Below are 15733 nucleotides of genomic sequence, written 5' to 3' on the forward strand. Positions count from 1 at the left end.
CTGAAGATGTAAGCATCGGAAGCCTCCAAGATCTCATCCTGCCGCTCCACACCAAGCCGTCAGCTTTTCTTTGGGAAACCATGCTTTTGTCTCTCCTTCTGGGACAGACCTAACCCTATAAAACCTTCTCTAGGTACTGCTTAGACAGCTGGCTACAAAAGTACTCAGAGCCTTGGTCACTTATTTCGGTACGATCAAGGTAACTAAGGAGTTAGAGACAGACATGTATGAAGAAGATAGCAAATCACAAACGAAAACTCCAGCAGCCAAACTCGCAGCCTGTGACCACTGTTGAATGTGGGTTTTACAGACTAGCAAAACACTAACTAGTGACTGTAATACTGGCAAAGCATGGCTGCCTAGCACACCTCTAAATAGCAGTCTGCTTCATACAGTAAGAGAACAATGGCAGCTCTCTATGTACAGTACCTCGAGAGGGAAATCCTTTATGCTGACATCTACAAAAGACTGGCAGTAATGAGGATCCATGTAAATCAAACTGTCATCTACAAGGACAAAACAGAAGACAAGTAATTCACAAAACACCTTATTATGACACTGCTTACAATCCAATTTCTATGTAGAGCAGCTGAAAAAAGGGCTAGGTGTAACAGCCTGCCAGCCTGAGACTCGCCGACAGAAGCAAGGGTCTGTGCAGCACAGATTAACTTTGCATAATCAAATATGCTTGTATAAGCAGAATTTTATAAAGCGATGAGACTGTCATTTAATTTTTGGTGATGAAATTACTTTCACAAACACACAATTATACTCTACAGTTTGCATATGAAAAATGCATTGGCTTCTCTGTTCTGACAGCAAGAACATATTGCTTGTCATTTCATTATCAACTAACACCGCTAAAAAACCAGGGAAAAGTAAATATGTAAATAGCAGCTGCCGGGATGTAGCGGGGGTCCACTGGAATTCAGGGAAACTGGTAAACTTTATTTGTGCAGTAACAGAAATGAAACACACATTTTAAGGAACCCAATTACACCGTGGACCAAATGACCATCGCGAGTGGCTGAAAGGGACTGACAACGGAATGTGGGACTCATTGGTCTCTGTTAGCCATCTTGTTTCCAAACAATCTCATAATAACTTTCCACTTTTAAAAGAAAACAATTTTAACAAATCATCCTTAGTCACTGACCTTGAAATCCAGCAAAGTAATACGACTGCTTAGGTTTGCCGCCAATGATCCCTACACAATATTCAAGGCTTAAAACACCCTGTCAAAGGAAATCAATAGATTTAGATCAGGAGGCAGGTGGAAAGGACTTGAAATAGCCGAGTCTGCACTGCCGGTTTTACAAGCACCCCAACTTCTTGCCAACAGTTACTACTTTTTTACATTTGCTCCGCGTCCTGGAATCCTTGTCTTCCAAACTGCCTCCCTTTTTCTTTTAGCCACTCAATACTAATTCACATTAAACATTTTTATCAGGATGTTAACTCAACAACATGGACAGGCCATGATGGGCTGCAGAAAAAAATGAACAACGTCACAAAGCACAAGAAGTCCCGGCAAAACTCTTGTTCTCCTCGTGAGAGTATTCTCTGATCTAGAGCAGCGGTTCTCAACCCGTGGGTCGCAACCCCTTTGAGGGTCAAATGACCCCTTCCCAGGGTTGTCTATGACCATCCTGCATGTTGGATATTTACATTATGATTCATAATAGTAGCAAAATTAATGTTATGAAGTAGCAATGAAAATAATTTTACGGTTGGGGGTCACCACAGCATGAGGGACTGTATTAAAGGGCTGCAGCCTTAGGAACATTGAAAACCACTGATCTGGAGAATGAAATAAAGGCTCAGATGGCCCCCACCTCCCCACCTTAACACTAGCCAGCTCAGGACCATTTATTACAATGCAAAAGCTGTTATACATTCATCATTGAACATACTTGGGTATGAATGCAGTAGTACGTATGCACCATCCTAGTACTCAAGGGACTGAGGCAGAAGGTAAAAAGAAAAACCAAAAACCTTTGAATCTTGTATTTTGACCTTTCCTAAGCTAATAACAGACAAGTGTGGTGTCGTCTTTTGAGGCTCAGCAGTGGCAGTGAGTGACGTGTCACTTCCCACCAGGCAAGCAATCATGAGGGTAGACAACAGACATTCTGTAGCTGTAAGATTCGATCCTCTGCTGTGACACAGCCTTGCCATCTTTAAATCAGACTAGCTGTCATCCCTTGAACAGGACCCTCACAAGCAGCCTCATGACATTCCCTAGCACAGGGCGGGGAAGGTCATCAGACTCTTCCCTGGGATTCCAGCTGCTCATTCCTTCTGGTCCCCCTCCTCCTGGCATGTATCCCTGCTGTTAGAGCACACAGGAGGTGAAAGGCTGACAGGAGATGGACTCGGGCAGCACAGCTACTGTAAGTCACCATGCATGCTAAGGGAAGGATTTGCAATGACAGTCACCCAACTCACCCACATTCCTGTGAGGAACCCGGGTGATCTCATGGGTTCACGAAACTGCACTTAACTGGAGTAACTTCCTTGGTCTGCTGGTGTGCTATCTGGGGTGAGCAGGCATTTCCGCACATCTTTCTAGGGGACGTGTGTAACAGCTGCTAAAGCTGTAAGGCTTGACAGGTTAGTGTGCTTAGGCTTGGGGTCACTGACATGCTATCCTCGCTAAGGGAGACCTGGAAACTCAGGGGCCACTGAGCCACACTGCCTCATTAGGAAGCACAAGAAATAGCCAAGAGGCCAGGGGAGTGCTGGAGGCATGCATCCTCACAGGATTAAGTTCCACAAATACCGTCCAGGTGAGTCTGGGAAAGCTGAGATGTGCTATTATCACCTAGAGAAGAACCAGAGCTTCTCTGCCCAACTGTCAACACGGATAAACTGTGGACACTGGTCAGTGAGCAGACACGGGTCAACGCTGCAGAAAACTGATGTGGTGTGGCTAGACTGCTACAGAGTTCTGGGGGAGGAAAAACTCCCTAAGCAGCCTGTCATCGTGAGCGCCAAACTTCAGCAGAAGGACTGAGGAGACTGAAAACAGTGCAGATGCCTATGTCCTGGTACATCTCCCTGTGTTCTGACTGTAGGTTCTTCGGTGACACTCCCATACACTCTTGTCTGTCAGTTGGGAACCTGCCTAACAGGTCCTAGGAAGACTTGAAGAATGCGGCTTTGCACAGTCAGTCAGTGTGTGGTAGGTAGACATAGCCCACTCATAATCTTAAGTTCTTCACAATGTGTATATACTCAAGATGGATGGGATTCCACAAATTAGTTATGGATACATAGATCCCTATATGTATCCTATGATATTTGAAGAACTGAGAATAACATTACTACATTTAGCCCAAAATGTATCTCATATAAAGAAAATAGATCCTGAGGATCAGAAATTAAAAAAAAAAAAAAAAAAAAAAAAAAAAAAAAAAAAAAAAAGTGTATTTTTAAACAATAATAACTTGAGAAGGGTTTACCAGGCCACTGAGACTGCAGACTGAGGAACACCTTTTGGGATGTTAATCCCGATGATTGTCCTGGTTGGGTTTTGTTTGTTTGATTTTTGTTTTGTTTTGTCAACTTGGCACAAGCTAGAAAGTTTTGAGGAAGAAGAAACTCACTTAAGAGGATGCCTCCATCAGACTGCCTGTAGGCAAGTCTGTAGTGCATCTTCTTCAATAATGATTGACATAGGAGCTGTGAGCCCTCTGTGGATGATGCCACCCTGGGCAGGTGGTCCTGTGTGGTATAAGAAAGCAGGCTGGGCAAGCCAGGAAGCAGCATTGTCCCATGGCCTCTGCATGACTTTGCCTCCCTCAATGGACTGTGACCCAGGATATATGAAACAAATAAACCCTTTCCTCCCCAAGCTGCTTTTGGTCTTGGTGTTTTATCACAGCAACAAAAATCCTAAGACAACTAACTGTCAACTGGACAGAACTTGTATCAGGTAGGAGACACAGCTCTGGGCATATCTGTGAGGATGTCTCCAGAGAGGCTGAACTGAATATGGGTGGCACCATCCTGTGGGTTGGGGTTCCGGCCTGGATAAAGAGGAGACTGCAAGTAGAGTATCAGCATCCATCTCTCTGCCCCTTGACTGCTTCCTGACCAGCTACCTCACAACCCCTGCCACCTCACACCCCTGCCAGGATGAACTGTCAGGCATTTTGTCACAGCACTGAGGTGGGTAACTAACACATCTGTGGATGGACAATGTTCTTCTTCCTTTAACAAATAAACAGAGCCAGAGAAAGTGGTTTCTAATCTAATTTGTTTTCTTTAAAATAACATGTGGTCACTTAAAAATGTATTTTATATATATAATATAATATATATATATATACATACACACACGCATGTGTGTGTGCGTGTGTGTGTTAGACAACACAAAAAAATTTAGAATACCCAAAGGATTTGGGGGGAGGTGTTTGTTTGTTTAAAACAATGTCGCATGCTGTCCAGGGCAGCCACAAGCTTACTACATAGCTGAGAATGACCCTGAATTAATCTCCCTCCCTCCACTTTTCCAGATGCTGGTATTATAGGTGTGTGCCACCAAATCTAGCTTAGAGCTTATTATTATTAAAATTTGGGAGTATCTCCTTGACATCTGCCAATATTACATATGCAGGTTTACTAGTACAATGTGGTTATTGATCAATTGGTTATAACCTTGAAGACACATGTCCAACCATTAAACAGAGTGATTAAGTGCTGTAAGCCAGTTTTCATTGTCAAGTTCTCATACAAATTTTGGTTTTGATATCAGAAAGGACTTGATAATGTTTGCAAATGGTAAAATCTTCTTAACATCTGGTCTTGACTTAGCCTCTTAATTCCAAAAAAGTTACTGATGCAGTCACAGTCGGTAGCAACATTCTTAAGGAATTCCTGGAATTGGTGAGGATTAATTCCTTGGTCCTTATAAAATTCAGTCCTAATGAAGATTTTCATGACATTTTTCAATCTTAATGCTGTGCACCCATATTTTCTTGATGTATTATGCAATACTTCACTCAATACAAGTTTCTGGGCAGTAGTGACATCATCTTCTGTGAACTGTACAAGTCCTTTCTCTTCACCTCTCCATGACCAGGCACCACTGGTAACTACTGAAAACACAGTGACAAATGGCTTTGTTTCTTACTTACTGTATAGAGACCCCCTGACTTAGTTGTGCCTTTTAACGGCACTAAGGAAGCCATATCTTCAGACTCACCATCAATACCTGTACTAAAAGTGGCCAGCTGAGCTGTATCTATCTGTGGTCGAGCTGTTACCTAGAGTCCAAGTAGGAAACCTTAAATTAGAGGCTCTGCTCTACAACCCCCTTTCAATAGATTTTTCCAATTTCTTCAGTTTGTGTGGCTATATCGAGGTAAAACAAACTGACTTCAGACATGTCCCTTTTCTCAGAGCATGCATGTACCATTCCACCTGCCACACTTTACTTACAACACTGAGTAAACTCACCACCAGTAAATGGTTTTGATTTTTGGCTATTAAATATGCTGCCACACAATTAGCTTTTGCAATAGAATCTGTCCATATATTAACTTTCAAAAAACAATTTTGTTGAGGACAGTCTTTTGTTTGGCTCCACTATTTTGTCCTCATGACAAACAAGCCTGACACACATCCAGCTTGACAGAATGGATTACATGTGAGGACTTTGCAAATTACAGTCTTTGAAAACCTGCACAAATTCCCTACAAGCTAGGCAGACTCCCTTACTACTTATCTCAACTAGAAAACTAGTCATCTGACCTTTTTGCATTGAACAGTCTTTCTCATCTGTAATGTTTCTTCCTGTGGACTTCCCTTCCCCTCCCCCATCCAGGAGTATATGAGTGTGCGCATGTGTCAGTGTATACATGTGGAAGCCAAAGTGCCTTCCTCAGTTTCTAGAAAGAGTCTCTCATTAGTCCTTATTCACTGACTGGCTAGGCTGCCTGGCCATCAAGTCCAAGTCCACATCCCTAGTACTGGGATTTCAGGAACATGCCACCATGACCATCTTTCTGTGGGCATGTGGGGTTCAAACATGGGTCCTCATGGGACTTGACTAGTTAAACTGTCTGTCTCCCTGGCCCTGGTTCTACTTTCCTTTGAGACACTGTAAAAGCAGTGCTAGGACTAACATGGAGGGGACAATATTTACTTCGAGCATAAAAAGTAACTGGTGGGAAAGTAGAAAGCAAGGTCAGGGTCCTTCTGTATCCCAGCTGCTGGTGCAGTGCAAAAGGGAAGCCAGCTGTGAGGCGCGGTGGGCAGTGCAGAAACACAGCTGAGGAGTGAAAGACCTTAATCATCCAGTAAGAATGCTCCTCTGTCTTCACTGTTTTATATTAGGTACTACTGCCTTGAACATAAAAACAAAGAGAAGTGAGCACTTCTTACCTTCACAAACTCCAGATAGTCGGTATTGGTCCTTTCTCCACCAAGTCTAACAGGAACTAAAATAATAACAGCCTTGTCGTGTGCGTCTCCAGCCGTCATGGAATCAGTCTGCTTATCAATCACATCAGAATTGTAAACTAGGAGAAACATGATGAAAGTGTATTATTAAATGATATAAAAGCGGCTGTATAACCATCCCACTCTAACTCCACCCCTCCACTGGCTGGTCATCTGTCGCCACTATCACTATCAAAGTATCAAGTTCAAACTTCCATACCCGTGGCCCCTGGAAACTCAACAGTAGTAAAACCCAAGTCTTGGTCTCTCTGAGCATATGTTCTGGCCAGTAAACTGATGACAATGAGTAAAAGCGTAAGGTAGGTCAGAGAGTGTTTAACCTGGTTACATGACAAACGCTGGCTAAGCAGGAAGGCACTGGCCCTGAGCCTGACAACTTAAGGTCCACCGCCAGAATGATGGGAGGCGACAACAAATTCCTGCAAGCAGTCCTCTGCCTTGGGCATGCCCATGACTCCCACACACAATAAATACATGTTTTAAGAAGTACAAAATGCCAAACACAGACCAGGCTTTCCACAGTCTGAGCCCTCGTTGGCTGCCAGGTTTATAGATATATTCATATTAAACCCAACAGACATATTTCAAGTCTCTAAAGCATTAATTTTGTCCTCTTAATAGCTCTTCTGCAAAAAATTAACTTATAGCATGGGTTGGCTTATTTTATTTCAGGAAGTTAATAGAGGCTTTATTTCTGATCTCTAGTTTCGAGATGACTGTAAAGACTGAGTATCAACAGAAGACCTCACACAACAATGAGATGATTTATTGGTACACTAATAGGAAACATCCTTCTAAGGGAAACTGTCTATCCTCAGATGTCTGACCTTCCTGCCCCGGCCTCCCTGGGCCAGGATTATAAACAAGAGTCATCTTAACTGGCTTAAACTGACTAAACAAAAAGGAAGATTAGAGCAGGTGTGCTGGTACACCTTCAGCCCTGGCTGCAGGGCTGATGGGGTAGAAAGGTTAGACCAAGTGTGTTGATACACCCTCAGCCCTGCCTTGCAGGGGTGATGGGGTAGGTTGAACTAGAATTATAAAGTCAAGACCTGACCAGCCTACATAGTGATGGCCTGTCTCAGGGTGGGGAGGGATGGGAGGGGAGGATAATAGCAAAATAATCATTTTAAGTGCTCAAAATTTTTCTGGCAAACATATTTAAATTAGCAATTAAGACATTTATTCAAAAAATACTAATTCCTACGACATGAAAGGGGTGTTATGTAGAACAATAATGAACTAGCTGTGACTGGCATCTTCATAACCAATTGCAATATAACCAGGAAGAGATGAGCTATGTATACATGAAGGGTTTGAGCCAATACAATTACAATACACAGCTAGAATGTCACACTCTGTACCTGTACAGTCCTGGGCAACGTAAATCGTGAGGCCTTGCAAATCCGGGTGACTTGCTTCTTCAACTGCTTTTCTAGGAAAATAATAAACATCCTTAAAATCCTACCTCAAATTTCCTGTCATCCTATTTAAAAAGGAAAGCAATCTGCAGCTGCCCTGCCTTTCCTATGAACCCTGTATGCCTGCTGTCAAATCTATCACCTGAAGAGTGTCAGATATCAGCTGCACTTTCCAAAGCTGAACTCCATTACCCAAAGACTCTAAATGAAGCCACAAAATATACCTTCGAATCCCTGGGTATAGATTTATCTCCCGGCCCTCAAAGGACTTCCTGTCATCATCAGCTCCCTGGCTGCACAGAACGCTTTCTAAGCAGTGAGTCCCATAGCTTCAAGGTTGGCTTCACAGTAAGACATCCACTACAAAGGATGTATTACCGTGCTTGTCCCCAACTACATTTGGCAGCTTTCCCCTCCTCCTTTGAACAACAGTTTATTCACACTTACAAAACTCAGTATGAAGGGCTAGAGCAGAGCTCAGAGATAAAGCACTTGTCTAGCCCTGGGTTTGATCCCTACTACCACGCACGGGACAGGGGAGCAACAAGACACAACTATTTGACCTGAGCATATGACTGTCCTTATTTAACACATCAGAACTCTGTAAGCAAAACTGCAAACTAGAAGGCTAGAAGGCACTTCTCAGCAAGAGTGTTCTCAGGGGCATGGGTGGTGACAAAACCCAGCATCTGAAAAAGGACTTATGCAGATGTGGCAACTAAAATATTTAGCTTGTCTGTGTCTTTACTGTGTATGCTCCTGTATGTTAGTTTAGAAGAAACACCAGAAACTATGGCCAAATACAACCTGTAGCTTGCTTTTATACTGTAAGCTAAGAATAGTTTTGACAAGTTCAAGTAGAATTATTCTTGAAAAAAGAATAATAAATAACAGAAACATGTAGGTCTGCAAAGCCCCAAATATTTACCATTTGCCTCCACCTGAGGACACCTTGAAGGTTAGAAACTATGCTTTTGTGATTATCCTTCTATAAATGTTTGCTTCGTGATGTACCACTCATGGGAATTTAAAGTGTGCATGGAAATGCTGAAACAATAAGTTTAGCTACTGACATCTCATCAGACATCAATAAATTGGTTATATTAAAAAAAAAAAAAAAAACTAATATGGCCTGCCTTCCAGCCTCCAGGTTGAAAGAGATGGTAACTTTTAGAACATACAACAATATAATCTAATGAGAACCTACTTAGAAAGAGACCCTGAATATCTATACCTATAAACAAGAGCATGAAACTGTCTGTAGATAAAGGCAACTATAGTCCCTATGTCTTGACACCCCCCCTCCCACACACACACACTAGCAAAGAAAAGCAGAAGTTTTCATGTAGCTGGTCTTAAGAGCTTCGGCTGTACACACTCACTGTCAAAGCTGGTATTTCTAAGCACAAAACCGAAGAGCTGAAAACAATGATACCTTAAAATGTGAGCAACCACTGCTGGTCCATACCAATCGCCAGCTTTTTTCCCAGACTTCTTCCCGAACTCGATTAGTCGATGCAAGCCAAAGACGGCCACAGGGGAATCTCCAAACCAAGAGATGATTTTCCTGTGATACATCTCATTCCGTACTGCAAGGTCATCAGAATGCTTCCCAGACGTTTCCTTCAGAGAAACTGCTGGAGTTCTGAGTTCTCTTTCCCCTGAAAGTGATGCTTCAAACGATGCAGTAAACTTTTTGACAGTGTTGGAAGTCCATGAGTCAGAGTCTGAATTCTCAATATGCAGTGCCTCGGGCCAGGTCCAAGCTATAGCAATTCCAAAGCAAGACTCAGACTTTTCGAACAAACAGACCTTGACGACTGTACTAAATAAATATGCAGCATTTAAAGCCAAACAGGTTATTGAAGCAAATCAGAAACTCAAGACTGTGCAAAGGCAGAAATTAGAGTGATGGCTGATAATGATGACATACAGGGTAGAATGGCTGACAAAGGGTTCTCTGTGCAATAATAAAAATATTCTAAAATTGGATATTTTGATGGCTAAAGAACTTGGTAAGAATGCCAAGAACTCTGAATTGATCACTTTAAATGAGTACATTTATTTAATAAAATTAATTTAAATGAGATATGTTATATCCCAATAAAGCTGCTTTAATTTTTTTTTATTTTTTTGAAATTAAAATATAATTACATAATTCCCTTCTTCCCTTTCTTCCCTCCATCCACTCTCTTGTACCCAGTTCTTGGCACTCTCTCAAATTCATGGTCTCTTTTTTTTTTTAAGTTGGTGTGTGTGTGTGAGTGTGTGTGTGTGTGTGTATGGAGTGTATGTTTCTAAAGATCTAAGTATAACCTGCTCAGTATGTGTAGTGTTACTTATATGTATGTGATTTCAGGGCTGACCACTTGTAAAGGCTGCTTTGAAAGAGGAAAAAAAAAAAAATGTAGGCCAGGCATGGAGGCACACACCTTTAATCCCAGAACTTGGAAATCTGAGGAAGGCTGATCAGGCTGATCTCTGTGAGTTCAAGACCAGCCTGAGACGCACAGTGAGACCGTTTCAAAAATAAAACAAAGAAAAGGAAACAAATCTAGCAAGCCTAGCACTGCCTAGCCTACATAGGAAGAGCCTGCCTCAAGAAAAGAACCAACACAGTGGGATGGGCATAGATTAGTGTTTGTCTAACATGTTCAAAGCTCAGTAATCCATCCCCAGTACTGAAGGGGGTAGAAAGACAGAAGGGAAAATGGAGGAAGGAGGAACAGCAGTGTTCTGGAGACCCAGGCAGGACAGCATTCTGGAACAGACAAGGCCAAAGATGTGCTTATAAAATAAAACAATAAACATATAAGCAAGCCAATATGATAACAACAATGGTATGCTTAGATCTGACTGTCTCAGAACTACTCTGTGATTTCTAACTTTTCCAAACAGAAAAGTATGATGTACTATACATCATAATTAAGGAAAAGTCACAAAAAGTAAAAGTCAAAGAAAAACTGCTAAGCTCAAGTAACAAGTGGACAGTCCTTCAATATGGCTTTCCTTTCTTTCTTCCTTTCTTTTTGTTTCTCTCTCTCTCCTTTCTTTCCTTCTTTCTTTCTTCTTGTCAATCTTCAGTTGGAATAAGGACTCCTGTACTTTACTGCCGGTCTGTCAGGCTTCTAGGCTTCCCAAAGGAACAATGAAAATTAAATAAATAAATAGAAAGTATTTGTTAACATTTATAGTACTCTGAGTAGATATCTTTAGGGAGGAGATTCATTTTGATTTTATGTTTTAAAAAGAAAAAGAAGTAAAACTGCTGAAATTTTAACTTTCAGTATCTTTTAAATATTTTTAAATTTTTTAAAAAATATTTTTAAAATATCTTTTGTTCTGGATATTTTCTGAATATCTTCCTTCAGAATGGTGGTTTGTTAGAGAATAATAATAGCAGTTCTCTAGCAAATTGAAACCTAATAAATAAAGCCAGGGAAGACATCAGACCTAAACACAGCAAATAGAACCATTATTTTACTGTTTAATAAAGAGGCAACTTCAAACATTATTTGTAAGTCGATGAAGCAAATCCTTTTATGTTTAGATTAAGTCATGGGTTCAGAGATCTGCTCAGGAATAAACATTCCCATCCCTGTTCATGAGTACACAGGACTACAGACAAATCACCCCCCAAAAATTTGTCTAAACTGAGTCTTAGTTGGGTTTAGTGGTTAAAACACTTTTCTGGCATTATAGCTCAGGCCCTGAGATTAATTTCCAATATATAGAACTTTTAAAAATTAAAAAAAAAAAAAAAACACCTTTTTCTTTGTGGAAAAATTAAAACACACACACACCTTTTTCTTTGTGTTAGTCACACTCCTCACAAACTTGTTTGCTAAATGACTTTGATCATCTCTATAGAAAAGTCACTAGTTACTGACTAACACTTTAAAGAAAGATACTACTTAGCCTGAAAACAATAAAACAAAACTCTCTTACAAATGTATACATTATAAAAATCTGACTGATAGGGAAATGACATTAGAAAGTAAATATAAGTAAGTTGACTATCAAGGAGATCTCTGAGGGTTTAAAAGTCTAAGCATAAGACCTTTAATCCCAGGACTCAGGAGGCAGAGACTGCCTGGTCTGTAGAGAGATTTCCAGGACAGCCAGAGAACTCCTGTCTCAGATAGATAGATAGATAGATAGATAGATAGATAGATAGACAGACAGACAGACAAATCAGACAAATCACCCCCAAAAAAATCATTGGGGCTGGAGACGTGGATCAGCAGTTAAAACTGCTTGCTGTTCTTGCAGAGACATTAGGTTTGGTACCTAGCACCCATGTTGGGGAGCTTTTAACTGCCTCTAATCCAACCCCAGGGGATCTGACATCATCTGGCTCTCACACAGACACACACATATTTATTTATTTTAATAAATCTTTAAAACTCTAAACATAAGTTCTCATTAATTAAAAGCCTAAAATTTTAATATAAAGAATTATAGTCAGGTATGGTGGCACATTCTAACACTCGAGAGGCAAACAGATGGGTCTCTGTGAACTCAAGGCCAGCCTAGTCTACATTGTGAGTTCTAGGCCAGTTAAGGCTACATAGTGAGACTTTGTCTCCAAAAAATAATAATAATTTAATTAATACAGAGAATTATAGATTATTTATAGTGATTATGCACGATGATATATAAATTATATAATTTATAAATATAATGATATAGTACAATTATATATTTATACTGTTAATTAAATATATCATATTGTATAACATAACTTCTATGTAATACATTGCTATATATTATATATAAAATAATTAATCTATAATTATATATAATGGCATAATTTATATATGTCATAATATATAATATATAATTAATATATACTGTTAAATGATATATAAATATAAGTGATAATTATGATAAATGTAATTATTTATGATAGAAATTTCAAAATACTACTGACATGTACAAAGAAAAAACAGAGTAAAAATTCTTTTGCTCAGGGCTTAATGAATTTAACGCGGCACTCTAGAGAACTCAACTAAAACAATAAAATGTGAAGTAAATTCACTGTGGTGACCAGATAGCCATATTGAATCTACAGTATTCAAAGGAGAGGCAGGAATGTGTACGTGTAAGGCACTTGGCTCAGCTCAGTACAGATGTAACAGATGTTCTTAGATCAGTAGAACATCTTGACCTCAGCAAGGTGGATGTGCTATTCAAACTGATGCTCAGAGTAAAAACAGCAGCAGCCAGGAACAGAGAGACTTGATTTACCTCTACCAAGAAAATGTAGTATGAGTCCTTGAGCCAACAGCATCTGGCCGGTCCGCAGTGTGCAGCCCCAGCCGCAGTCTGTCGTCAAGGCTGAAGCTTCTATTTGCGGAAACTCTTCTCTGTAGGTCAGCCATATTCTAGAAATAAAATCCTTACGGAACTCTTCCACATTCCCTGCAATCACATGATCTTCAATGGCACATCCTGATCTTGCAGGCAACATCTTGCTTTCATCTACAAAATGTTTAAAATGGAAGTTATGTAGTATAAAGATAGGCGACCATGTATGTCTGTCATTACTGTGCCGTCTCATTTAAGAGCAACGTAAGCCTTCCGCTGACTAATCAAAGGAACCCTGAGGTGGTTTGAACACGGGGACAAATACAGGATCTGTAATAACACTGCTATCAACAGTGACCATCTGCACCTCTGTAAAATCACGTCTTAGACAAGAGGGTAATTTAAAATACCTTCTTTTTTTACCTCAGTTGGCTCAGGACACACACAGTTGAGCCCTTTGAAAAGTGACAAGCAAATAAGATGCCATGAGTTGTCAGTATGTAAAGATGTGTACAGTCACGTGAGCTGATGTGCGCATTGTACTGTCGTGAATATTTATACTCAAATTATAAAATCAAAACTAAGAAGCTACAGAGAAAGAATATAAAATTTCTAAAACGTAAATGCCCTTTATGTTCAAATACCATTTTCCAGAACTTGTTGCTACCCACACATATCATTTTAAAGCCTTTGCAAACTGATTATCTCTAACACAATACTATGAAAAAAGCCACTATTTGCCCAATAATTCACAGAACACGATTTGCAGTGAACCACCATTCCTCAATGATTTTCAGAGGAACCACGTCACCTCTCCCCTGCAGCTAGAGACACTGCTCTGCATTAGTAGATCCAGTGAGCATCGGTGCTGGCTGGCCTGGGTGTGTGGGCACACAGTGAGGAAATACATCTAGCTACAGCTCTCAATGCCAAAGCATGCAGCGTCCGAAGCCTTTCTGCAGGATGTGACAGGCTGAGAGCTTTACAATTCAGTCTTCATTCTTCCTTCGCCCATCCTTTCTGCTCATTTTGAAAAATTTCCATCACTCAACCTTCATCTATATTCAGCAGATGGTAATAAACAAATGAATTGTAAGCCTCCATTGACATGACTTTCTCTCAATATTATACAGAACTCGAAGTTAGTTATAAATAAAAGTGCCTGGAAATTAAGCATGACACTACAATATGTCTATTTAGGCCCCTTTGACATTCGTATTTGTTTTAAATGTCATACAGCAGTTCCTGACTCTCATGCCTCATCCTACACAGAGCTCCAATCTCCTCTCTAGAAGTCAAGTCATTTCTTAACCTCTTCAGACTGAGACGACACTAAATCCTATGGGGAAACTGTCAGAACTGAGGGAACTTTGTCCCAAGAGCTTTAAGAAAAGTGAGAACTACTTCAAGGAACCACACAATAAAAAGTGGAGGTAAGGTAGCAAACAAACACACACAAAAAAGAAAGAAAGTTATTGATGATACTGGAGGCTTAGCTGAGGCTGACTACACGATACTAAGAAATAGCAAGAACTACAAAACCTATATGAACAGGTGGAAATTGAACAATACACTTTTCGATGACAGAGGGTTATTCCACTGGATGAAACAAGATATAAGAAGGCCTAAATCCAAATGAAAACTAAAGCATGACTGCTTAGAGCCTCTGGGATATACTGACACCATTTACAAAGAAAGCAGATAGCTACGAGGGGGAGGAAGTCTAAGTGGAGAAGCTGGAGAAGCGAGGGGGAGCCAGGAGGACGTGGAGTGTGTGTGCCATGCAAGCAGTGGGGACATGAAGCTGCCAGCAAGGGGGGAAGGAAGGATGGGGAAAGGAAGGTGCAGAGGAAAGTTCTGGAAAGTCCGATTGACTGATAGGAGATTCAATACAGAGCTTGGAATGTGACCACTGGGCGGATGCCTGGTGATGTCACTGGGGTGACCCTTTCCTTTACCATGAGACACTCAAGTTACCAGGGAACTTAACAAAGAACACAAGCATATATGTAGATGGTTAACATGTCAAGGCAGTTTAATACGGAAATAACAAAATGTTTAGCGATGAAAGTCTTCAAAGATTTTTTTAAAAATATTTTACATGTTTACCACTTACCTTCATATTTAAAATGATAACATTTTCCAAGCAACAAAACAGGTGAATTTCTACTAAAATATGTCTTTGTTTTCAATACCCAACCTGCAAGGAGAGAAAAAAGGTTCTGGCATTAACATTTCAAAGTAAAAGCCCTGGCAGTGTCTCTTTCCTCATACTTGACTGCAAGGCATGATTACCACTATGAATATGCGTGTTTAGAAGTTACAAACTATTTAGACAATGAAACAAAATTAGACAATGAAAAGGCTAGTTTAAATAAATTTAAAATTTTAAAAATAAATAAATAAACTTTACTAGTTTAAATAAATTTCAGTCTCTTAACCATAATCTCCTCCTTATAAAAGAAGAGGAAAACAGTGACTTTGATTTATTCTGACAGGTCACGATGCTCTCCCCACATGAACTGGAAAGGTGG

At 40.3% G+C, this 15733-nt stretch overlaps 1 protein-coding gene across 3 annotated transcripts in view; it reads right to left on the reverse strand.

Moving 5' to 3' along the window:
* Atg4c (autophagy related 4C cysteine peptidase) overlaps window positions 1–15733 on the reverse strand; it is a 64354-nt gene that overhangs the window by 24817 nt on the left and 23804 nt on the right. For all 3 annotated transcript variants that reach the window (XM_034503572.2, XM_076934625.1, XM_076934626.1), the window contains exons 3-9: window positions 15316–15399; window positions 13140–13373; window positions 9325–9655; window positions 7833–7903; window positions 6391–6527; window positions 1157–1235; window positions 430–506 (exon numbers count right to left, since the gene is read on the reverse strand). In XM_034503572.2, coding sequence (XP_034359463.1) covers window positions 430–506; window positions 1157–1235; window positions 6391–6527; window positions 7833–7903; window positions 9325–9655; window positions 13140–13373; window positions 15316–15399 — 1013 coding nt within the window. The remainder of the gene's footprint in view (window positions 1–429; window positions 507–1156; window positions 1236–6390; window positions 6528–7832; window positions 7904–9324; window positions 9656–13139; window positions 13374–15315; window positions 15400–15733) is intronic.

The sequence above is a fragment of the Arvicanthis niloticus genome, chromosome 5 (genome assembly GCF_011762505.2).
Source record: "Arvicanthis niloticus isolate mArvNil1 chromosome 5, mArvNil1.pat.X, whole genome shotgun sequence".
Taxonomy (NCBI): Eukaryota; Metazoa; Chordata; class Mammalia; order Rodentia; family Muridae; genus Arvicanthis; species Arvicanthis niloticus.